The sequence below is a fragment of the Sceloporus undulatus genome, chromosome 2 (genome assembly GCF_019175285.1).
Source record: "Sceloporus undulatus isolate JIND9_A2432 ecotype Alabama chromosome 2, SceUnd_v1.1, whole genome shotgun sequence".
NCBI lineage: Eukaryota > Metazoa > Chordata > Lepidosauria > Squamata > Phrynosomatidae > Sceloporus > Sceloporus undulatus.
Genome location: NC_056523.1, coordinates 64,515,106 through 64,541,318, shown reverse-complemented (window position 1 = coordinate 64,541,318; position 26,213 = coordinate 64,515,106). Strand labels below are relative to the sequence as shown.

At 39.2% G+C, this 26,213-nt stretch overlaps 1 protein-coding gene across 1 annotated transcript in view; it reads right to left on the bottom strand.

The window, feature by feature from the left end:
- EFCC1 (EF-hand and coiled-coil domain containing 1) overlaps positions 1 to 26,213 on the bottom strand; it is a 104,344-nt gene that overhangs the window by 21,064 nt on the left and 57,067 nt on the right. The window contains exons 4-6 of the mRNA XM_042447471.1: positions 14,214 to 14,347; positions 4,782 to 4,917; positions 1,889 to 2,042 (exon numbers count right to left, since the gene is read on the bottom strand). Coding sequence (XP_042303405.1) covers positions 1,889 to 2,042; positions 4,782 to 4,917; positions 14,214 to 14,347 — 424 coding nt within the window. The remainder of the gene's footprint in view (positions 1 to 1,888; positions 2,043 to 4,781; positions 4,918 to 14,213; positions 14,348 to 26,213) is intronic.

Genomic DNA, 26,213 nt, shown 5'->3' with positions numbered 1-26,213 from the left:
TGTTTGTATTACTATGTTTTGAGGTATTTTGAAATGGCCCCGGGCTATTCAATAAACATATTGATTAGATTAGAAGTAGTGGCTGTACTTAACATTCACTACACACCTCCTTCAGGGCACAAAGCACATTTGAAAATTTGGAAAACTGGATCTTTCTATTTACCAGATAGCTTCATGACATGAATTAGTTTCAAAACAGCAGTAGTAGGCACAGAAAGGATAGAACAACAAGTTGTGAGGTGTCTCCTTTCAAAACTTGTAGCAGCCTTAAGGGGAAAGAAAGATAGAATATGCAGTGGAAGTCAAGAGGTTTGCCTGTGTAGACTTGCCTTCCAAGTTTAGAAACTTTAACAGTCCTCAGAAGGAGTTTCCTATTGCATTTTAATAAAGGAAAAGAAGGAAGATGGAATCCTATTGGGGAGTTATGCTGGAGCAACTAACTTCATTGCACCAGCTGTTGTACTTTCTTGGAGTTTGCATATGGAGTTATCTCCTATCCCTGTACAGAAGCATCTTGGGTACTTTCCTGTCTGCACTCAGATGCAGCTCTGTCCCATTGCTGCTATAGTCACCTCCTTTCCCTCCTGGACATATATGGTGGCAGAGCATTTCACTCCTATGTTGCTTAATAGGATTCCTGCCAGAGGCAGAATAAGAACATGTCTATGCTTGCAGAAAGTGCTATTGCTCTTACATCCTGCTGGTAGGCAGTGGTGTCATTAGGATTTGTGTCACCCGCTGCGGTAACTCATTGTGTCACTGCCCATTGACCTTCTTCCATACCACACCATACAGAATCCTTAGTAATCTTTTTTGTAATAACATTACTCATAAATCATAATTCCCCTGTATCACTGAATGTAATGGTAATAGTTGTGACATCAACAATTAAAATTATATACACAGCCTAAATGTATTTACACACACACACACACACACACACACATATATATATATAGTGATTAAAATTAAAATTTTGTAAAATGTTATGTTTTTAAAGAAAATGTAAAAAGAATATTTTTAAAAAATATTTTAAAACTTAAATATTTTTTTAGAAATTAAATTAAAAAAACTTTTTTTTTTTTACAAAACAAAACAAAAACCTAGGGCCTCTCCTTTCTCCAATGTTGGATGCAGTATGCCTCTGGATATAGTTGAAGGGAGAAATGAGTGATAATGTAAAAATTTTCCTCCCCCCCTTTACACACACACACACACACACACACACCTCCATCTATCTGTACACAATGTCAAGATAGTGCCATTTAAGTACTCTTGATAGCAAGCCATGGAATATGCATGGAATCTGTGGCCTTCCAAATGTTGTACTGCAGTTCCAGTAATCTTTGAACACTAGACTTGATGGCTGAGGTGAAAGGAATTGGAGTCCAGAAATATCTGATGGGTACAAACTTCATTCTATAAAAGAAGGCCTGTCTTATAGTCTTGTTGAGAAGAAAGCTATCAGAAATAGACAAAATCAGCAAAGATGTGAGTGGGAGGGGAAGGTTGCGACATTCAAACAGCCTAGTTCTTCCAGTGCCTGGCTTCCCGATGGGTCCTTAAAGCCAAGGTGTTCTGAGAAGGCTAGCCTGGAAATTCATGCATCCTATGGCTCAGATGACTCTCCAAGGCAGCTTTTTCAGGACACCATGACTTTGATAATCCAATCAGAAGCTAACAATTGCAGAAGCCAGGCATTGGTGGCTGGCTTCTCAACATTTCCCCTGTCTTCCTTTACCACTGCTGAACAATCCTGCAAAACTACAACCGTTTATACAATGGATCATTATGCTAGAACAGGATCCCAACTGTGGTACACAAGAGGCTCTTTGGGTGCCAGCCAGTCATCATCACTTCCCAAAAGGCAAATTACAAGTCCATTTACCTTTTCCATATTTGTTTCCAGTGTTTTTACTTCCTGCCCTTTTATCTCAAGCTGTTCTGTTAACACCGACAGCTGCTTAACTAGTTCCACAATGCTGTTCTCGTGACATTCCTTGCTGATATTTCCAAGTTTCTTCATCACTGTGTCATCATATCTACAGGTAGAAAAGATTCCTTTGATTGTGTGTCTTTCCACTTTGGTGTCACAAAATGAGAGTTGATGTAAAATATTTGAACAAGACATGTTAATAATAATAATAATAATAAAATTTTTATTTGTATACCGCCCTTCCAACGATCAGGGCGGTGAACAACATATAATAACATTGATGCAATATAACATAATACATACATTAAAATACACAGCTCACTACCATTAAAAATGATACTAAAACCCCCCATTAGCCAGCTACCATTGCTGTCAAGGAGGGGAAGACTAACTAGGACTTTATTCGGGGAATGCTACCTGAAATAGGAAGGTTTTTAAGTCCTTCCTAAACTGGGCCAGGGAGGTGGCCGAGCGGAGCTCTATGGGCAGCGTATTCCAGACACACAAAACCCATTTCTAAACACTGGCATTTAAAAAACCCATCATCACTATCACAGCAAAACAGAGGATGTTACTTATATGTGTAGAGAAGAAATAAAAGCATGACCTTTTTGTCATTACCTGTAGAATCCCCCCACTTGGAATGATGATAAATAGGCCTACAGATGTTACTGGACATTTGAGGTGAAGGAGAAGATGGTACCCATTTCATAGCAATAGCAGCTTCATTTATATACTGCTTCATACCACCTAAGCAGTCTCGGAGTTGTTTACAACTGTAAGCTAATTGCCCCCAATAAGCTGGGTACTCATTTTAGTGGCCTTGGAAGGATGCAAGCCTGAGTCAAGCTTGAGCCCTGGTTGGTACTGAACTTATGGTTTGTGAGTGAGTGGCTGCAGTAGAGGCATTTAGCCACTGCACTACCAGGGCTCCTACTGTTCTGTTTGTACATTCCATGTACAAAACCCAATGAAAGCAGCAGTTCAATCTTACTTCAGCACATCTTCCATTGCAAGCACAGCAGAGCAGATGTATCATACACTGCTCCGTTTGCTCCCCACCAGTCAGCAACTGCCATTTGAACCAGTTGCCTCAGTTTGTCTAATGGCAGAGTTGGCATGAACAGGTCAGCTATTTTATATTTCTAAAAAATGGGGTATATGGAATTTTTTTTAAAAAAAAGCTATTTCTGAAAGGATTTTTCACCTAGAATAAAACCAACAAACTTAGGTTTTGGCTGCAACTTCTGAAATCCAGTGGAGACAACCAAATATGATGCATGCTTCTGGGACTACACAGAAGATTCTCAAACAGCTGTTCTTTCCTAGGGTGACCAGACATCCTCCCTTCCCAAGACATGTCCTACATTTCAACCTTAGTCCTCTATTTTGAACGTGACTAAGAAACATGAATTTACATTTATATTAGTGTTGTTAGCTCTCATTTTGTAATGTCCTACATTTTTCTTGAATGTTGTGGTGGCTTGTCCTCCTTTCCTGTTATGACATCTGGTCACCCTGCCCATGGGTAAACAAGCAAGCTGAGATTCTAGCTTAAAGTCTGCTTTCCCCTTCATTTGTGTGAGCAGCAGCCATGGAAGCTGCAGAGATACCGAAATTTGTATGCACAGCCTTCCCTTACCACGCCAGTATGCTCTCTAAGATTATAGCCTTTGGCACTTCTCTCTGGCACTGAGTCACGCTGGTTGTATTTACCATCTGAACCTTGTAGATGCCAGAGAAGGCAGTGTGGGAAGCTTCCCTCTCATCTCTAGCATATATTTGAATCAAATGGATTTAATTAACATATGCTTGTTGGCTACAGGGAACAATCAAGGAAGTATTTGATGTACTACCGTCCTTTAGGGGTGAAAACCATGTGGCTTCCAGATGTTATAGGGCTACAACTTCCAACATAGTTCACATCTAGCTACAATGGCGAGGGCTGCCTGCTTGCAGTTGTAGACTGACAACATCTAGAAGGCTACAAAATTCCCTCCCCTGCTACACACCTGTATCATATTTTCTTATTCAAAACTTACAATGCAAACACAGGGGTAGTGTTGGCCATCAGGCAAATTCCAGAAGCCATCTTGTGGTAATACTTTTATCAAACCAGCCAAAAACACACAAAGATTTCTATGTAAGCTTTTGAAATGACATGTTTCCTCATCAGGCAAAGACGTTTGAAAAAGCAAGCAGGAGAAAAGAGAGAGGAATGGTGAACTTAAGCCATATTGCTTCCATATTATGCGATACTATGGGAGGAAAGAACACTGGACTGTTTGTTTGTTAAAATATTTACATTTCACCCTATATCCAAGGATCTCAAGATGATGTACAATAAATCAACTTGAACAATTAAAAATAAGAATAATGTAAAGGCTATACACCTATTAAACTATTTAACACTTAAAACAGGACAGTTTAAAAACTGTTAGATAATTTTAAAATCACTCACTTGGGCAATTTGGATCAGATCAAACATGCTTCTGCAGTCTTAGTGTGCACAGAAAAGATAACAATGTTGGCAGCAGCTGGGCTTCTAAGGGAAGGGTATTCCATAGCTGGAGTGCCACAGCCAAGAAGGCCCTTGCCATGACCTCCTATAGTATATTGCCCTAACCAATTAGGTCTATCAGGTTACACTTTAATGACTTCCTAAGCTGTCTGGAAGCTGAAAGATAATAAAAGTAATAAACTATAGTTCTCCACTTTGAAAATACAACAACCTTGAAAACTGATGTAATGCAAAGATCATTCATCCTATTGTAGGTAGAGTTTTCAGAAAGGATAACCAAATTTTGTTTTAAATATGAATTTTTTTTTTTTTGCTGAGACGTACCTATTACTGCAACAGGGAAGTCTGGCTAAGAGTTTCTTCACTTCAGCAAGTTGGCACTGTTGGTCTCCTGTCCACTTCTCTTCCTCTTCATCAGATGCAGCCTGGCCTTCCACGGAACGAAACATCTGCTCTTCCACTGAAATAAGAATATTTTTTATCTTTAAAAAATATGTGTCACTCAAGGCAACATCTTAAAATGGCAGAATTTTGAGTTACTGTTTTGGATTACAGCTCTCCAAATACTTTAGTTAGCCAGGATAGCTATGATTTTTTAAAAACAGTGTTGACAAGTTTTTTGTGTTGTTTTTTTCAGGCTACATGGCCATGTTCTAGAAGAGTTTATTCCTGACGTTTTGCCAGCATCTGTGGCTGGCATCTTCAGAGATGTTGGCAAGCTCTGTTTTTTTTTAACATGGATTCATTTTAAGAAAGATCAAGTGGTACTCTTGAACTGGCTGAACTGTTATAGTCATTCAGAACTGGTTAAAAGAGAAATCACACAACCTTCCATGATGTTTTTGCCAACATGCTCATTTTGCTGTTTTAAAGCAAACACTACAAGCTCCAGTTAGTCTCTTAATAAAGAACAGTTGAAATCACGTGCCTAGAATTACATATAGTTAAAATTTATTGAAATTAATGGATGAAATGTATAACCATAATTTTCATTCATCTTAGTGGAATTGGTTCAGGATGAAGTAAATTTTGAGCTACATTTTATAGTAGTTTAACAAACTGATGTTTGTTAAACATACTTGAGACTGTTATTAGGAGTTTTAAAATTCAGTAGAGGTTCTTAATGTTAGTTCTTGGCTCCCCAATGCCTTTCAGTTGACCATGGCCAAATTCCTTCATTGCACTGACAGAGTTCTAACTGGGGTAATAACATGACCTCCCCCTCCCCAAACACTCATGTTGCCAGGTTTAGTACATTCAGTGGTAAGGAGAGGATGCAGGGAGGATGAGCAGGTAGCAATGTCATACTTTCCAACATTTCACATATGAAAACAGAGATACATATAGCCAAGCAACATCAGAGTGTGCTCAAGATGGCAAACGTTATTAATGTGGAAGAACATACAAGCTATGAAAGTCTGAAGCAGTTTGCTTTTGCATGAGCCTACTGGGAAAGGCAAGCTTCCACCCCCTCCTCTCCTTTGATCCCAGTTGACTTAACTGAGTGCAGACTATTTTTACACTCTGAACTCAGTCTGCAACAACTAAAGTAAGCTGAAAACAAAGAAGGATGAGACAAGTATACAACATCTTCCCCACAGACCTCTGGAGGATGTGTGGGAAGTCCCGGAGAATATCTGTTCCTTCCTGTAGAGGGCTGCAGAAATAAATCTGGTTGCTGCCTGGTTGCCCCTCATTTTCCCCTGGCTACTTAATGGTCATGGTGGTAGCTAAAAGAGGGTGTTATAGCTGATGCTAATCCATTCTCCAATCACCAGACTTTTTTTTTTAAAGTCAATAACTGGGTGCCGGCCCCATCGCCACTCACCATTTCCTTCATTGTTTGCATATATGTAAATCTCTTCCTCAGAGCCTGAGTGACTCAAGATTTGAACACAGAATTGATCTTTCCAATAAGCGTGCAAAATTAAGCATCAGTTTATGGCATTTGCTAGTCTTCTGCGTGCACAGGCCACAAGGCACAATTGAGTATGTGCCAAGATATAAGTGGAAAGTTGGTTGGGAGTAAGAGGCTAGAGAAGGTCTTGAAGGTCAACAAAATTGTGCAGGATCTAACAAATTTTAAAAAGCCAGTGATGGATTTGTAGAAGACAAGGGATGTTATCAGAATAACAAGAGACTGATTTTGGCAACAGAATGCTGAATGAGGTGGGACAAGAGAAGACAATAGGAGAAGAAAAGAGACAATTGCATGTGTAGGAAAGTGATGACTGGGATGAACACTAGAATGTATTCAGATAAGACAATGAAGCAGGGCTCTTTTTTTTGCAAAGAAATGTAAATTTGCAGGCAGAAAAGAGAACAGACTTGCAACTTTAGGTAAAGCCTTTCTTTCTAATTTGAGTTTTGTGGGTGTATTCTGCAGGGAGAGAAAAATAGGCTGAGGGATCTAGATAATTGCCTGCTTTATAGACATGGATTTCCTCACAGACTGGGCTTGGAGGAGTGCTGGTGGCCATTAGTCACACATTTGTTGCAAATAGCTTTTTTGCAAGCTGAGGTGCCAGGTTTTTCAGTTAATCACTCTGCCAGTCACTAGGGAAATAAAACACAGCCTTCTTCTCAGAGATGAATCTCTGCCACATATATTAAAAGGCTGATTTCCATCAGCCATCTCCTGTATCTGCTGCTAGTTAATATTTGGCTAAGCAAAATGAGGCTTCTGGCTTAACTTGCTTGTTTAGTATTTTCTGATACTTTCCCAGACTGTTTGAAAGCTGGCATTTCCTTTTAGTATTCAGACAGAGCCATAAAATTTGGCTCAAATATATATTTGGGATATCCAGAATCTCTTTCTTCATTTCAAGTTCAACAGGTAGTTCATTATATCAACCCAGTTCACCAGGGTCATGACAGTAAATATGTGCTGTCATTTAAAAGGCCACTGTATTTGCAGAATGAGATAGCAGCCCCAGACATAATAAGGCTCCCCACCTGGGAAGGCAGATAGAAAGGTACCCAGTGAAATGAGATATTAAAGAGCAATCTCAAGGGGACAGAACACTACAACAGAAGCTTCAGAGCCTAAGCTGTGTACCTTCAAGTTGTTTCCGACTTATGGTGACCCTAAGGCAACCCTATCATGGGGTTTTCCTGGCAAGTGGGAAGACCACCAGCAGTGGTGTCACTAGGGGGGTGCAGGGAAGCAGACCACATCAAATGACTCCCTAAGAGGGGTGAATGTCTGCATTTTGACATTCACCCATGTCCCTTTAAAAAGTTGTAGAGATGATGTGAGTGGGGTGAGGCTCAGTGGGAGGAGAAAGGAGAGGCCCCAGTTTTTTAAAATAAAATAAAATTAATTTTTTAAAAAACATTTAAATTTTTAAATTTTGTAAAAAGAATTCTTAAAAGCGCCACATTTTACCAAATTTTAACTTTAACCATATGAATCTATGCATATGTAAATACATTTAGGATGTGCATATGACATTGTAATTTAAAGGTATAATTTTAATTGTTGATGTCACAACTATTACCATTACATTCAGTCATACATAGCAATTATGATTTAAGAGTAACGTTACTACAAAAAACAATACTACATATTCTGTATGGTGTAATATGGGGAGGGTCTATGGGGGGGGGGTAACACCAATCCTAGTGACCCCGCTGCCCACCAACAGGGTGTAAGAGCAGTAGCACCTTCTCACTCATGCCTTCCTTCAACTATATCCAGAGACATTACTGCATCCAGCACTAAAGATCATAAAGAACCATTGTGACTAGCAACCATTGATGATTCATCCTGTCAAATTACCTTTTAAAGCCATTCATTTTTTTTTTTTTTGAGAATAGCATAGCTAGCACAAATCAATAACTGGGTTATAATATGGCTACAACTCTATTTTTTCCTTAGCCATAGGATGAACAAATATCTTTAAAGAAAAAAAAACTTGCCTTTTGGAGAAGAACAAAAATACTTGGAGTACTGCTGGAAAGGATGGGAAATAAACAATACATGACTATCAAAATGTCATTTCATTCTTTTTTAAATAGAAAGTATGGGGGGGGGGGGGAGGCCCCATCTGAAAAAATCCTTTAGTCTAGGATTCATCCTAATAAAAAACATTTTTATGTGTTTTGCATCAAACTGTGTGAAATAATTTGAACATTTTTATTGCCAGCAGAGGGCACTGTGGTAAAACAGGAAAAAAAAGACAAGCAAACTAGAGAGCTAATAATCTGACTAAATTTAGCAAATAATGTATTTTGTCAGGAGGGAAAATCCTCTTCTTTCACAATAACACATTTTTTAGAAAAACATTTTAGCCCAAATTATGCTAATTACACAATCCAGTACTAGTATGTCTTGTTTTAAATTCTATCATTTACCAAACAATTGTTTAGACACCTCTTGCTTCATTTTATATACATGAAACAGCCAACTGCATTTACCTAATGTGCACATATTGTGCACCTCAAACTTATGCTTTAGAAGCTGAAGCTTCTCCCTTCAAACAGAACAAATTGTCATTGATAATTGCTTCTTAAAGTGATGGTCACTGTTTGTGATTTCAAGAATCACAACAGCGGAACACAAATGCCAGAAGATGCAACACCATGGGATTTACTTCATGGTGAAATATATTTATAAATGTATTTTTAAAAACACTTATTGTTGCTTTTAAACATTAGCTAGTTTAAAACCACACTAAATATTAAGTTTATTGCTTGTAATAATTTCAGTGAATACAACCCAGTGAGTTTCATAGTCAAATGTGGAAACTAAATCTCCCATAGCCCTGTGCTCTAATCACTACACCGTATTGGTCTTTGATAGTAACCCTCTTCAATCCAGTTTCATGAAGCTCTCAATATGAAACCATCCATCCTTTGACCTAATTTCTAATTCCAAAAAGAGAGAAGAACAATTGAGAGGGAGAGAAAGAAAGGATGGCTGCACCTACTTTTGCATGTGACTCTTGTTGCTAACTGTCCTAGAGTCAACCCCGAATTATAACGATCCTGTGGATGAGACATCCCTGTCCTCTACTACTCTGTTTAGGTTCTGCAGATTCAGGCCCATGACCTCTCGGATTGAGTCTATCAATCTGGTGTGTGGTCTTCCTCTTTTTCTACTATCTTCTACTTTTCTTAGCATTACTGTCTTTTCTAACGAGTCATGTCTTCTCATGCCGTGGCGGAAGTGTGACAGCCTCAATTTGATCATCTTGGCTTCTAGGGAGAGTTCAGCCTTGATTCGATCTAGGACCCATTTGCGTTTGCTTTTGGCTGTCTAGTCTTTTCCAGCACCACATCTCAAATGACTTGTTTTTCTTCTTATCTGCTTTCTTCACTGTGCAGCTCTCACATCCATATGTGGTGACAGGGAATATAATGGACTGGATGATTCTAACTTTAATGCCCAGTTGTATGTCTTTACTCTTTAAGATCTTTAGGGTCTTGTCAAGTTCTTTCATGACTTCCCTTCCTATTTCTAGTCTACTTATTTCTTGACTGCAATCTCCATTCTGATCCAAGGTATGGGAAATCTTTAACCATTTTAATTTCCTTATTGTCTAGGTTGTGCCAGTACATCCTACTTGTGACAGTAGATCCTCCATGATAATTTTTGTTTTCTTTATGTTGTGACTCTGCCCAGTGCCAATGTGTGATGCCTGGCAGGTTGCCTGTGAGGTAATGTGGCATTCAATAAGAGGAGGGGACTGCCCACCCCCTTTCTAGACTATTACTAATCCTGAGTGTGAGCTAGCTCAGAGAAGGAATCTGTTGGACCTTCCATTAGAAGTGAAGAATAATCAACAATGATAATGAAGATATGCAAGGAGGTATTTCTTCTTTGCTTGGAGGAACATGATCAGGAAAACTCTCAAGAGGTCATCTGTCATATGCTAATGAATTCTGATGTTGGATCTACAAATGCTGCTGGCTACGTATCCTTTAACCCTGCCTTGAAGAAAAGACTTACCTGAAATGCAAGGTAAAGGAATCCGTCCTTTTCACTATTTAGGCAATATGTAAAAGTCTAATGAAAGAGGAGAGCTTCTCCAATTTCTTTTCTATCTCATGATCTTCTGAACTACAATTCTGTGAAAGAATTCTGCCACATCTTTTAGTTCTGGGTAGAAGTATGTACTTAGTAAACAATTCTATATAGAAAAACAATCCACCTTATATTAATTTTACATTTTTCTGTTATTAAAACACATCTAAATGTTAAGTCAATATAAAAAGAGAGGGAGGATAAAGCAGTTTTGTTTTGAGAAACAATTCCCAGGAATTGGATCTTTGGCCTGTAGTTTCATGGAGATGTTATCCCTGAGATGATGATGATGATGATGATGATGATGATGATGATGATGATGATGATGATTAACCGTTATTAATGAAGTGCTGTAAATTTACACAGCGCTGTACATGCAATCTTTTTAGTTAGACGGATCTCTGCCCTTGGGCTTACATCTAAAAACACATGACACAGAAGGAGAAGGGAGTGGTGGAGGGAAAGGGTAAGAGGTCCAGCAGTTCTTCTCTACCTCCAAGGCCTGGACCAAAGCAGATGGACTGGAGGGAGGGCTTGGCTTCATAATGGATGGTTAATCATTTTCCAGGGAAAATACATACTCTCAAGTAGGATAATACATATACAATACATAGCAATACAGGAAATGGTTTGATAAACAGGCACCAAAAGAACATCAAATAGTAAGCGACAATTATGCAATGCCTGGGAAGGATTCTCTGAACAGGATGGTTTTCAACTCCGTTTTGAAGCTGGTTAAAGAAGTGATGGCTCTTGCTTGTGGGGGAAGAAGGTTCCAGGAGTGAGGGGCAGCAAGTGAAAAGGGGCGAATCTGGGATGAGGCAGAGGAAATCCTGGGCTGAGACAGCAGACCTTGACTACCAGAATGGAGGGCCTGGTGGGAAGGTGAGGAGAAAGAAGGTCTGATAAGTAAGGAGGGGCCAGTCCATGGAGGGCTTTAAATGTCGACAGCAGGAGCTTATACTGAATGCGGAAAGGGAGGGGGAGCCAGTGAAGGGATGCCAACACAGGACAGATGTGGTCAGAGCGGTGGGTGGAAGTGATAATGCGTGCAGCTGAATGCTGGGCAGAGATTAAAGGACGGAGGTGAGAAAGAGGAAATCCAGCCAGGAGGACGTTACAATAATCCAGTCGTGAGATCTCTAGGGCATGGACCAGGATCTTGGCAGTGGATGCGGAGAGATATGGTCAGATTTTGGCAATATTGTACAAAAAGAATCTACAAGCCTTGGCTGTGGTCTGGATCTGAGGGATACACGACAGAGAAGAGTCAAAGATAAAACCAAGACTGCAGGCTTGCTGGACTGGTTGAATAGAAATGTTGTCCACAGAGACAGAAAAGGAGAGTTGAAGGGTGGACTTAGGAAGATAAATGTACAGCAATATTTTATTATTTATGCTCTCACATAAATCTCTCCAACCCATTTTTAAAAGAGAAATGGGGAACAATCTGGAACACCATGAGAAAAATAGTAAAGTGGAAATTATTTTCTCAACCTCAAGTTGATGAGCCACATATTCAAAACTTGCCACTTAAATGGAAATCATGGTTATAGATCTGCATTCTCAGCTGTGCCTGTTTGATAATTTAATGGATATGAAAGGTACAAGGTCTTTGTGTTAGTGATTAACTGTTGTTTTAGAGCCTGATCAATATTTGCAAGTGCTCGCACTTGCTTTAGTGGTTGCAGTGGAAAGGGAAGGAAGATAGCTGTTGTGCTTCTTCATTTGTAAAAAAAAAAAGGAAGAAAAATATATCCATTCACACATTAATTCTCTCTCTCTTTCTTTCTCTGCATGCATCTCTTTTTTGCTTTGAAAAAAATACAGATCAGAAGAAGGCTTAGTGAACCTGCAGTCCTGAGTAGGAACTCATACTGCATTGCACGCAATCCATTCTGAACGTACAAATTGCTCTGTTTATGGGAGAGGGTGTTGCACCTACCATGTGTTAAATGCTTTAAAAACATTTCAGAGACAGAAACCAAGAAGAAGGGAGGAGGGCAAAGTGGTTTCCAGTGAGAGCTTCCCATTTGGAAAATTACTTATTTTTAAAGCACAGTGTGTGATGTTTATGTTCTAAACACAAGCAACATATGCTAGTAAGCCAAGAAAAAATTCCTATTATTACATGTACATACATGTACTATATCTCCCTTTATGAGCCCACTAGAGCTCTAAGATCTTCTGGAGAGGGCCTTATCTCTGTCCCACCACCTTCTCAAGCTCATCTAAGCCATGTCTACACAGGCCAATAACATGCCCTCCTCTTGTTCTCATGGTGATAAGTCCAGATGACGAAGGATCCAGTCCTTGGTTCTGGTGTGGTCTGGATAATGTACCGTCAGTTCAATAGCAATAGCAGTAGCACTTACATTTCTATGTAGTTCTGAGCACTCTCTAAGTGGCTTACAATGTGTTAGCCAATTGCCCCCAACAAGCTGAGTACTCATTTTACCAGAATGGAAGGCTGAGCTAACCTGGAGTCCTGAAGGATTGAACTCATAACCTTATGGCCACAGTATACCACCCTTAACAAAAATTTTTTGAAAGTAACTTTTGTTCCAGATCTTCCTAGAAGATCTGAAGCCAACTGTAGTGATGCCAGGGCACTGTTTACAACTCACTGTGGTGTGCCACCCACTGATGCTGGCATGAGTTGCTCCCTCTGATGTCAGAATGAGATGTGATCAACACTGGGTGGCTTATTTTCGGCCTCAGAGGAAGCAACTTGTGCCAGCAGTGGCGGGCAGCACAGCAGAATACACATATGAACAGTTGCCCAGCATTACTCTAGAGTACCAGGTATCGGGGGACTTTGAGCCAGCTTTTCACCCAGAATACTCCAGCCCCAGACACAGCCCCAGTGAGAACAAGGGAAAAGACTTCCTTGGTGGTTGCTCCCAGACTTTGGGATTTTCCCTAGGAAAGCCAGGATGCTCCTATTCTTGCTCTCCTTCTCTTGGCAGGTTAAAACATTTTTATGCTGCCACACTTTTGTGGCCTTTTACTGCTGTGCAGTGATGTTTTTATGGATTGTTTACAGTTTTTATAATGAAGCTTAATGTTTTTAACTGTACACTTTTTAATTGTTTTAAAATAACTTTTCTATTTATGCTTTTATAGAAGTTTTTGATTGTTTTTAATCATTTTTAAAAATATGTTGTTAGTCATCTTGAATCTCATTATTGAAATAAAGGTGGGATATAAATGGAAATTAATAATAATAATAATAATAATAATAATAATGGTCCCAATTGATTATGTCTGAAAAAGCAATGCTATCAAGTCTTAGAAAGGTGGCTCAATTTATGAATGTAGAGATGGAAAAGCTGCCAATTCATTACATGTACACCAGGCCATCATACCCATTAGCTGTTTTTCTTTTCACAAAATGTCTGTGTAAAATGGATCAATTTGTGAGGTGATGCTTCACATGTAGAGTTCACCACACTGACGTAGCACATCACATTAAAGTTTAGCGTAGCTTCCACAAGGAGTGACCCCCCCACCATAGTATTACTTAGATAGTCATTGAAATTACTGTATTTAAAAATACTTTTTAAAAAGTTTTCAAAAACATCTAAAAATGTGGTGGCTATTTGTTGGGTAGTGCCAAAAAAGTTCATGTAGTTTTCTTATTTCAAAATCATATTTTGAGGACTTTTCTCTTCATGAACACAATAAATCTTGAGAAATTGTGCCACAATTACAGTGAATTTCCATACCATTCTCTGATATTCCTGCACCACCAGTTGGTGAACTTCGATTTTGCTGTACAACTGAAAGCACATCAATTGCTGCATTTGTTTTTTTCTCTGGGCTTCCCTGTGAAGGAACCTGGAGCTTTAAGACCTCGGACCTGGAAAAAATAAAGATTGACAAGAATATTACTCAGTTATTTTTTTTAAACCAAATTAATTAGTTTAAACATTTTGTATTACATGTTCTTCCATAGTCCTCAAGCAGCTTAACTACAGTTATGTCTGCACTGTCTATTCTTGTTCAAAATGATACTGCTGCTCGCATCTTGTGCTCTCTACATTTGCTACTTTTATTATAGACAGGTTGGTAACTGGGGCTTAGACTCAAAATCATACTTTCCTCATTCCCTTGCAACTCTTCCCCTTATCTATTATTTTGAGATAACCAGAGTTTGTTGTTATATTTAATAACCAAACCATAGTTTCATACAAATTAAAGCTGATTTTGAGAAGAGGAGCGTTCAGTACATAAGAAACCAGGTACCATGTTCTCACCGTTACCAATGATAATTTAAACAGTGGTTTCTTTCCTGCTCAGATATTCACTATAATCTCCTTTCACATCTCTATCAATAAATGCCAAATTTTTCTTTAATGTAGTTTTACACGCAGGTATTCTAACAAGTATTCCACAAACCTCCTTATAATTAATGGTTTTCTACCAACACTGTTTATTTTACAATTCTGTTTTTAAATATGATAGTTTAAAGCCTCTCTTTCAAGTCCCAAGAACTTGCACACCCCAGCAAAATCAGGAAAACGGTTATCCTGGAGTGAGATCAGTATATCTGTGCTTCATTTTATATTAGGAATTCAAATTTTAAACAAAACAGAAAGCCCTTTATAATAGCATCTAAAAGCTGGTTTTCCATGGAAATGCAAAGATTAACACAGAGCATCATATGCCAGTGTGGAAATCTTTCCTAGCAGATAAACATGAACATTTCACAGTTTAATGGGCCCTGCTGATCATTCTCATTTTTCACAGGGGGATTCTGGCTATAATCTAGTTTAATGCCCTCCATGCATTCAAGGTCTTCATAAAAATATTCTTCACAGAAAATGTACTTAATTTTGTAGGCTTTGGCCATGCTGTCTACTAGACTGAATCCAATTCAAAAAGGCAAAATAATGTCATAAATGTTTCTTTAAGACTTCAAAGGACAACATGAACTAATTTCAGATGATAGTAGCATTCTTATTTACCAATGCAAGGATAACCATGTTGACCATAAGACTAATTCCACACAGTGGTAATACCTTTCTTAGGCACAAAAAATCTCTGTGCAAGCTTTTGAAGCCACAAATAATGGAAGGAACAATCTTAGATCCACACATCTTTTGATGTTTTAAAATGAAAGCTGAGTAGAGATTAGCAGTCTACCAAATTAGGATCATCAAAAACAATGGCCCTGAAACTGCTGGGAAGAAGAAAGCCAATAAAATTTGGCTCTCCGTTTGAAAATACAGCCACTTCCCCCTTGAAAAGTCAAATCTCTTCCCATTGCGTGCAAAGCACACAGGCAACACTCAGACCGCTACCCCATGCTAAGAGATACTGTAGCACCTTTGAGACTAAATGAAAGAAAGAAATTGGTATTTTCATAAATTTCATAAATTTTCATAAATATGAGTTAACTTAGGCCCTCTACAGATCAGCATAATATGCTGGCCTCAGGGCAAAGTGGGGGGCATGGCACCCACATGCTGGCCACCCTGACTCCGCCCCTATGCCACTCGTCTCTCTAGATGGTGGGTGGCATCATGCTGCATCTTCAGCACAGTGCTTACACGTGCTGTGCCAAAGAAGTGGTAAAAAGCTACTGCTGTCATGGCTGCAACACCCTTTCTGCAGCGCAAAAATAAGCAACTTTGAGGGGGGGGTTATGCCACTGATCTGCTGGGTTGGGGGCATGGCATGGCCCTTAGGAGCCATCTGTAAAGCTCCTTAGATGGATCTGCTGCATCTGAAAAAGTAGACTCAAGTCTATGAAAGCTCATGCTACCAGTTTCTTTCAGTTAATCTCAAAGATGCCACAAGGTCTCTTTGCATACTCATTTTCTGACTAACTAACTAACATGGCAATAATTTTGCATTCTAGGCCCCCTTTTAGGTATAGCAACAAGAATCTCTGGTATGCTGTCTATTGTTAGGAATTGAGATGGATTTAGGCACTGGATCAGGCAAATTAGCTGCAATACAGCCATATTCTTATTTACTAATTGCTTTAAAACAGAGTGGGACTTATGTAGTCATTCAGATAGTGTCAGACTGCAGCTAGCTTTGCTGTCATAGGACGAAACATCTGGTGTGTGTGTGGGGGGGCTGCATGATTACCACCTCTACTATAGGGGAAAAGGAATGGAGAAAATGTTGTGTGATTCCACATTTGGTTTTGTGGTCTCAAACTCAAATCAGCAAACTTGGGGCCCTTTCACACTACACAATTATAGTATTATGATATCACTTATGGTTCCATCCTGGGATTCAGAGAGGGGCATTTAGAATTTTCAAGCAGAAAGTTCCAGTGCCTCACCAAACTACAAGCCCCTAAAAAAGTAATACCTAGATATACCAGGTCCACCCTGATTTCCAATTGACACATTATAAATTAAGCAATGGGATTCCACATTTCGATATTGAAACAGATAAAATATTGCCTGCAAATTTGTACAGGCACCAGTCAGTCATCATAAATGAAAGGTTTAGAGCAGGCCTTGGCAATTGCAACTCTCCAGATTTGGGGTGAGGTGATGGTTGAGAGGGATAATGGGATTTTCAGTCCAACAACATGAAATTCCCAATCTTCCACTCTGGGCATTTACTTTAAAAATGATCAAGAACATTTCAAGAGAATGCCATAGAATATTTCTGAAGGTCCCATGCCACCATAGACCTCTGAAGCCACTACCATAGGGAAAAATAGGGTGTTTAATCATTTTTAAAATCATTTGTCTGCTATTTGAAAATTTTGTTACAATAACCTTGCTTCCTTGAAATGTCTCTCCTTCTTCCTCTTTCCCTGTGTCCCTCTCTTTAAGAAAAGTAACTAAAAACTCACCTTTCCCACCTTTCCTTTTGGCTACATACTCCAACAATTTGCTCTGTGCCAAAATGTATCCAGGCCTCAATACCCTGAAGGTATCAGATCCCATCCAATCTCAGAACCTAAACAGGGTTATCCCTGGTTAGTACTTGCAAGGGGGACTCACAAGGAATGCCAGGTGCTGTAGGCTATGAGGTTGTACAGACTGACATAAAGAAACAGTGTGGGGGAAGAGTGGGAGGTGGTGACCACACACCAGCCACCCTGACTCTGCCCTCATGCTGGCATCATGCTGCCCAAGCAACCACACAGTGGGCGGCGACATGCCATGTCTTCAGCACAGCGCTTACAAGCGCTGTGCTGAAGAAGCGGAGAAAAGCTGCGGCGATGGTGGCTAGGGTGCCCTTTCCACAGTTTTTTGTGTCATGAAAAGACCAGATCGGGGCTGCATGTGGTTGCCCCCGGTCCGGCGGTTCCAGGGGTGGTACGATGCTGCTCCTTAGGGGCCGATTGTTGAGCCCCTATGTTTCAGAGGAAAGAATTGGCAGAACAACCTCTGAATATTCCTTGCCTAAGAAAACCCTAGGAATTTGATGGAGTCATCAAAAGTCAACATCTGACTTGAAGGCAGGCACACGCATGCTTGCATGCACATACACACACAATATATTTTTTTCAGAACTTCATTTTGGTCTGACCCTACATAATACATTACTATACCTCTCAACTGTCCCAACATGGCAGGGACAATCCCGATACTACAGATACTACACTTTTCACTTTTTTCAGCAGCCTTTAAAATGATCCAGTTTCTTTCTCTTCCTCCCATATTCCCCCTTTATCCTCAGTTTACTTCAGTTGCTGCGAACTGAGTTCAAAATGTAAAAGCTGTTTGTACTGATCAACTCAACAGGAGGGAGAGAAGAGGGATGGCATTCTGGCCTTCCCAGTAGGCAAAAGCAAACTGCTGCAGCCTCTCCTAGCTTGTCTGTTCAATGTCCTTAATAATTTTTTATGTAAAGAGATCTTGTAGTGCCTTTGAGACTAACTGAAAGAAAGAAGTTGGCAGCATGAGCTTTTGTAGACTACAAAAGCTCATGCTGCTAATTTGTTTCTTTCAGTTAGTCTCAAAGGCACTACAAGATCTCTCTACATACTGATTCTACAGACTAACACAGCTATATCTTTGGATTCTACCGCTTTATAACTTTTGCCAGCTTGACTATACTGTGACATTGGTTGGCATCACATGTCCCAGTTTCCATCTGTGAAAGATTGAATGGTATGAACTAGCACTGGCTTAAATGTCACCAGTGACCTTCCACCATATAACTCCAAGACACTGGTTTAAATTATGAGCTGGATGCCTGGCTCAAATGGCCCATTTGGTGTGCGTGTTTGTATGGTTTTAGTGAACAGCTTTAGCTTTCAGCTTCAGATGTGAAAATAGGTAAGGAAAAATGCTGCAAGTCTCATTGAATATTCTGTCTTGTTCAAATATGGGCTTGGCTCATTTTCATTAGTATTCATAAAACATTTCATATAGACGTTGAAAGAGAGAAAATGGGCAACACATTTGTGTGGAGCAAAGATCATAGGGGAGGGTGACTTTCAGATAGCCTGGGAAGTAAGTGTGTGTGTGTGTGTGCGTATACACACATACACACCATGTAGTGTAGGAAGGTTTCCATAGGGACAGTCAAACAGACCACATTCATTTTAAGGCTTTTGTAGTGAGGATAATGACAAGCTTGAAAGAAGGGAGATCTAAACGCATGGAGACTGCATAATGTTAGGCCTCAAAGTAATGTCCATGACTAATTGGCTTTTAATTAAGGTTATTCTCATTGTCACTGAAACTTTTAACTACAACTCAAGACAGCTGTTTCTGTTACTCAAACCTGTAACTAGTCTGGATTGTTAAATCTGACTGATTTTTAAAAAGTCATATTCAATGGGATAAGGCTGTCTGAACAACCACAACCTCCCATATAAGCCAAGGTTTTAAGATTCCTAGGAGGAGAACCTTCTGTCTGCTCCATTACTATCAGAGGCACAGCTGATGGGAATATGAGAGAGGGCCTTTGTGGCCTGCTCCCAAGCTTTGGAATTACTTGGCAAGGAAACCCAAGCCGAGGCCCTTTCACACTGCACAGTTATAGCATTACAATTCAACTGCCATGGAAATATCCTATGGAATCCTGGGATTTGCCATGAAGGGAGGGCCATGTAGAAATTTGAGCCAGACTGCTCTTATAATACCTCACCAGACTACAAACCCCAGGATTCCACAGGATGTACCCATGGTAGTGGAATCATAGTGCAACAATTGTGTAGTGTGAAAGGACTACTAGGTCTCTCTCTTCTGTCATCCTTCTGCCAATGAGCATAACCAATTAAAAAATAAATTAGGTAGCTTTTTGGCATCTATGAAGATTTGCTGCTCACCTAAATTTTAATCTGGTGGGTGCTGTTACTATATGTGTATTTATTTGACTTTGCATTTTAATGTCTGAGCTGTAACTTCCTTATTTTTATAATTTTTCATGGGTTTTCCAGGCTATGTAGTCGTGTTCTGGATAAGTTTATTCCTGATGTTTTGCCAGCATCTTCAAAAGATCTTCAGATCTCCTTTGAAGATGTCAGCCACAGATGCTGGTGAAACATCAGACATAAACTCTTCCAGAACATGGCCACATAGCCCAAACAACCCCCCCAAAAACTATGGATGCCAGCCATGAAAGCCTTCAACTTCACATTCCTTATTTTCTCTGTATTTTATTCTTAGTCTTCTTAAGCCCTATTTCTACTGGAAATATGGGGTGTTAAACAGTCATATATATGTACATATGGATGTGTTTATAGAATACAGATATACATACATACATACATACATATGTATACATAAATAGATGTACATACATAGACTCATTGACATAGGGTACATATACAATAGATGTGTTTATAGAAGATGTGATCTTCAATGGTTATTAAACTTCAGCAGTTTGTAACCAGAGACAAGACACCTCTGACCCGGGGAGTTCATGTTTTGACTCTCCCCAAAGGCTTGCAGGCCTTTGACATCTGGCTGGACACTGTTAAAGAAAGATGAACTAAATGATAACCCAAAGAACAGATCATGTATAAAGCAGTAAGTAATGTGAATTTAATGTAATTCATGGCATGGCCAACAATAGTTTTCTCCCAGTGATCAAATCTGACAATACCTTGCTTTTTTCTAATAAGCAGGAAAAAATGCTTTACTAATTACTAACAGGTTCACTTACTTCAGGTGAACAATGCCCAATTTTTAAATGGTGGTAAATGTATTATGTAAAATATGGAGAGGGGGTTGCATGTGGCCTACCAAGATCCTCTCCTTTCTCACAAAGGCCCTCTGTCCAACACAGTGGGAATGAATACATCTTCTGTAGATAAGTTACAACTAGGGCAAACATTTCCAAGGATGATCATTGCATTCTCTCACCATCATGTTGCTCTTGCATATTTGTGATTTCCCTAGGACCTCTCCTTCTACTTTTCAATTCTAGAAGCAGTTGTTGAAGGGAGAGGAAGAGATATTAGCATTTCCATAAAAATAAATAATATTTTAAAGTTTCAACTTGACTTTCTAGACTGTAGATGTAAAAAGACTTAAATTGGGTTATTTTAGCAGCAAATCAAATGTAGTCCTCTTGAGTCAAATTGATTTATTTAAACTGACTAGACTTCCTGAAATTACATTGACTTCTACAGTAATAATACTCTGAGGCATATTTTCTATTTTTAAAAAGCATTCTTCTTTGATACAAAATGAGCTTACTGATTTCAGCCTTCCTGAATAAAATAATAATTTGTTCTATAATCTTCACATACCTCTAGCATACACCAATACAGCAAGGATGAACTAGATACATTCTTGTGTCATGCAAGATGAAGTAACAACATGATCATGCACATACTTACTCAGAGGTAAGTTCTACTCAGTTCTGGGCACTGTGCATTATTTCAAAACTCTTCTCAAAAGCTAAAAGTATTGTTCTTAAATGATATATGCAATTGATGATTTTAATACTAAATTGTCAAATGAGACCCTAGGTAGTTATTTTTGTTCTGTGCCTTCAAGTTGTTTTCAGGCTTATAGTAAACCTATAATGGGGTTTTCTTGCCAAGATTTCTTACAAGAGAGGGTTGATATTACCGTCCTCTGTTGCTGAGAAACAACAACTTTTTGAGGGCTATCTAAGAGGCTACCAACTCTTATCTGTCAGAAGAAGATCTTATTATGACAAAAACATTGTAGTATCCTCCACACCCATTTCTAAATCATCTCATTGAGAAGATGTCCTGTTAGGTTGATGACAACCTGAGATGAGCCCATGGCTGCCACCATGGCTTATAACCAATAGCCTAAAGAGCCTGTTCTTTGCTCATGTAAATAGTTTGAGATTCCCGTACTGAAGGATGCTTAAGTGGAATGTTGGTGTTAACTTGGCCTGTCTGGTTCAACCAGCATCATGAGTTGGGCACCCAGGTGACTAGAAGTTGAACCCAGACAGAATCTAGAATTAGCCACCAAGTGGCAAAGACCCTCATTTGAAGAGACAGAGGTGGGAAACCACACATGTTTCAGGAGGAAGGTGATAAAATATTGAGAACCACAAACTGAGATTCACTACCTCTGGGAAAAGAAAACAACTGTGGTTCCAGTGGTGATAACTGCTCTGGGAGCAATTTCAAATGGAGTGACAAAACATGTAAATGAAAACTGCCATAGTTAGGACCACAGTGGCACAATTACAAAAACTGACACTGCCTGGAATGTCCCACATTATCCAGTGATACCTCATTGATTCCTCTATAGGGCTGATGGTCTGCAACTTCAGTCAGTAAAGCCTGGTAGACTGTGAACCTGATGATATCATAAGAATTTGCTACCATCTATGACAACCAAAAACATCTACTTGAGATGGAAGCCTCACTTTCCCTAATGGACAGGTTGGCCATGGATCCTGTGTACATTCCCTTCTAAATAAATCTCAATGAATTTAATGAGATTTTCTCTTGGGTTCCTGTACTCAAAATGCAGCATAAAGCTATTGGAATAAATACAGGTTCAGTATTATCCAAAATGCCTGGTATCAGAAGTGTTTTGGATTTTGGAGTTTGAGGGATTTTGGATTATTTGCATACCTATAATGAGATATCTTGGAGATGAGACCTAGGTCTAAACATGAAATTCATTTATGTTTTGTATATACTTTATACACATTCTCTGAAGGTAATTTTATACACAATATGTTTAATAATTTTTTTGCATGAAACAAAGTTTGTGTACACTGAACCATCAGAAGGTAAAGATGTCACTATCTCAGCCATCCATGTGGAGAATTTTGGAATAGTTTGGATTTTGGAATTCCAGATAAGGGAGATTTAATCTGTACAGTATATCGTTTCTCTGCAAATTGCAATGTAAGACTATTCATTGACCACTTGGTGACATGGCTATAAAGTTATAGCAAAAAACATTTCAGGTGAATTAAATTCAATCTGTTTTAGACCTCCTTCTGATCTTGCTTTGATTAAATGCTTTAAAATTGGAGATAAAACAAATCCTGATTATTGTGATTAAACAACAACAATTGAAAGCAAAGAAAAATCCTGTTGTCACAAAAGGTCTGGGAAATCTGTCCATGAGATCACACAGCTGCATGAAAATGATCCCCTCTGTAATTCCAGTATAGCCCTTCATGAATAGATTCTTTTTGGAACCTACAATCTAAAACTAATATTTAAGCTGCAGCATCCCAACCTCAAACAGGGTTTGCCTGAGTGCAGCCAAAATGTCTGATGTTAAGCATATTGTTCTGATAAGAATGATAGTAAAAGAATAGCAAGAGAGAAATAATGATTTTTCCTTCTTAGTCTTCAGATAATATAATTCCATTTGATTCTGTTAAATAACGTCTTCTGTGTACACTTCATTGCAAAAGTCTTTGCCTAGATAAAGGTAAGAGTTTAGTGCTAGTCAGATGTTATTACTAATGCACTAATCCAGAAATCAGTGGATAAGACAAATCTAGGGAAGGTCTTTGGTATGCCTTTGTCAAAACTATGGATCAATATGTATTCCTGTAGAGGACTACTTTGTGAGACTTAAATACTGTACTTAAATGTTCAATGTTCATAGCTTAAATGGTTAAGTAATTATGACTTAACTTGGCTACAAAATGGCTGTGGTAGGCTTAAATCAAGAACTATCAGAGCGTGAAATATTATTCAAAATTCCTAACATGTTAGTTGGTACTTTAAAAAAAATCTATCATATTAAGATTAATGTTATGCAAAGTGCTCCAAAATAGAACCCTTGCCATTAAAATCGGACACTCCATAACTAAGGATTCTTTATCCATGGATTCAACCATCCACAGCTTGAACACGCACAAACCAAAAGGTAACCCTTGATTTGGTCATTTTATATATGGGCACCATTTTACTGTGACATTGTATTTAACTGGACTTCAGCATCTACAGATTCTGGTATCCATGGGGGGTCCTGGAACAAAACCCCAACAAATACTAAGGGCCCTCTGTACTTCATTTGGAAGGGTAGTTGATCCTATGCTATGGAACACCCTCCCAAAGGGTGGGATGGTTGGTCCCCTCCCAGCTTTCTTTTCACCAGAAGGCAAAGATTTTCCTATTTAAACAGGCTTTCATCCTTTAACTGGTTGGGGTAGAAGGATGTGCTATGAGTGTGCTTAAAAATAATAGATTTAATATGTGTTTTATGTGTTTCATGGCTCCTTTATAATCTGGACCAAAACCTGGTGTGGTTTCATTTTATCACTGTCAAGGGAAGTTGCCACCCGTCACTGGAAAAATACCCAGAAGGTCCCAATTTGTTTTGAGTTTTGCATGCTCTTTGCTGCAGAACACTGCTTACTGTCTCCCAGCCCCACCTGTCTCAAAGAGAAAACATGCAATATCATGCTTTTACAAAGGAATTCTTTGCCTTTTGTATTTCTTCCTCTGTATATCAGTTAAGCTTTCTGCAAAGGCAGTAATTTTTGCATTCCTGATGTGATCCTTTCCATGTAGACTTCTTCCTTTGGCCAAGAAATCCCCCTGCACATGCTCCAGGATATGGAAGTGTGGCCAGAGATTTTCGTTCATGCAAAATGTCATCAGGCCTCACTGGTCTCAGCACAGATCTGTATATGCTTAGTGGGTGTTTCTCTGAAGGTGTGCATGGCTGAGGAAGATCAGTAGAGATCACAGAATCATAGAGTTTGAAGAGACAGCAAGGGCCATCCAGTCCAACCCCAGCCATGCAGGAACTCTCAATCAAAGCATCCCCGACAGATGGCCATCCAGCCTCTGTTTAAAGACCTCCAAGGAGGGAGACTCCACTACACTCCAAGGGAGTGTGTTCCACTGTCAAACAGCCCACTGTCAACGTTCCTTCCAATGTTGAGGTGGAATCTCTTTTCCTGGAGCTTGCATCCATTGCTCTGGGTCCTAGTCTCTGGAGCTGCAGAAAATGGACAAGCTTTTTCCTAGGCAAGCATCCCTGCTGCTACTGATGTTCTGTTTCAGAATCTCTGACAAAAGTCTGAGGTTAGAGCTCCTCAGAAAACAATTTGAAAACCCCTGGCTTAAACTTTTCCAGAAACTATTTTTCCACCACTCTAATATCTTTCTACTACGGGCAGTAAATCCTGAACTGTCAGCTAATGCAGCTGATCTACTGCGTTGCCCTATTTCAATTGATTTTCCTCAATATACTGTAAATCTTAACCTGCTCCAAACAGCTAATATAAATATTTGCAAATAATGTTTGTTGCTCCCTTTGTTCCTCTCCCACTCATCCTATTTGTTTTATCAGCAAGTGAACAGGTTTTCAATTGTGTGGGTTTGTTTTTAATTGTATTTTAAAATGGTGTTGCTGTTTCCATGTAGAATTTGGATTTTATTAGTTTTACTGCACATCATGAGAACAGTATGCTACAGGGCCTCTAATAATTAATAAACAATCTCCTGTAACCCAGTTAGAAGCACCCCTTTAAAGCCATATATTATGGGATGATATTGAGGTATTTGTTACTTTCTAGGGCAGGGGTGCACAACCTTTGACTTATGGCTAGAGGCCTCAAATTCAGGCATATAATCTAGTGGTTTCCTTATCTGGAGGATGAAAAGAGCTTTCTCTCCACTCTTTCAACCAGTGCAGAAAGACCCGTATGGGAGAGGATTTCTGAGGGAGGAGGCAGAGAGAAGGCTTTCTATCTCCACTTTGCCTACAGGTCCCCATAATATGGCTCTTTCATTGTTGCTAGCAGCACTGGACTATTAGTAATTTTTCTGAAACTGCCAGGAAATCAACTGAGGGGTGGACTCAGAGAAAGAGTGATCACAACACTCATGTGGGGAGCTGTGCTTCAAGACTCTGGGGCTGTGTGCTGTCCTGAGGCCATGGGTTCTGTTTTCTATTCCAGGGGATACTCCAGAAGTTTTTTCTTTACAAAAGAGTCAACAGAGTGCATATTTTAAACCATTTTTCTATATGCAAAGGATCTTGTAGCACCTTTGAACTGTGCAACAGATGTTATTGCATAAGCTTTACGTAGTAGAGTTAATATAGTTATGAACATTACAGTACTGTACAAAGGTAGAGCTAATGTCAAAGCTGCTACAAGAACCCTTTGCCTACTGATATTCCAGACAAACAAGGTTAGGCCTCTGTATTCTACAATTTCTCTATATGCATGGCTCTCAAAGTGGTTCATGACAAGAGTAAAATCATATGGAGCTGGAAGAGGTCACAAGGGCCATCTACTCCAACCCTTACCATGCAGGAATTACACAAACAAAATATACACTTACATACCACATTACATAATTATATCTAGCATCT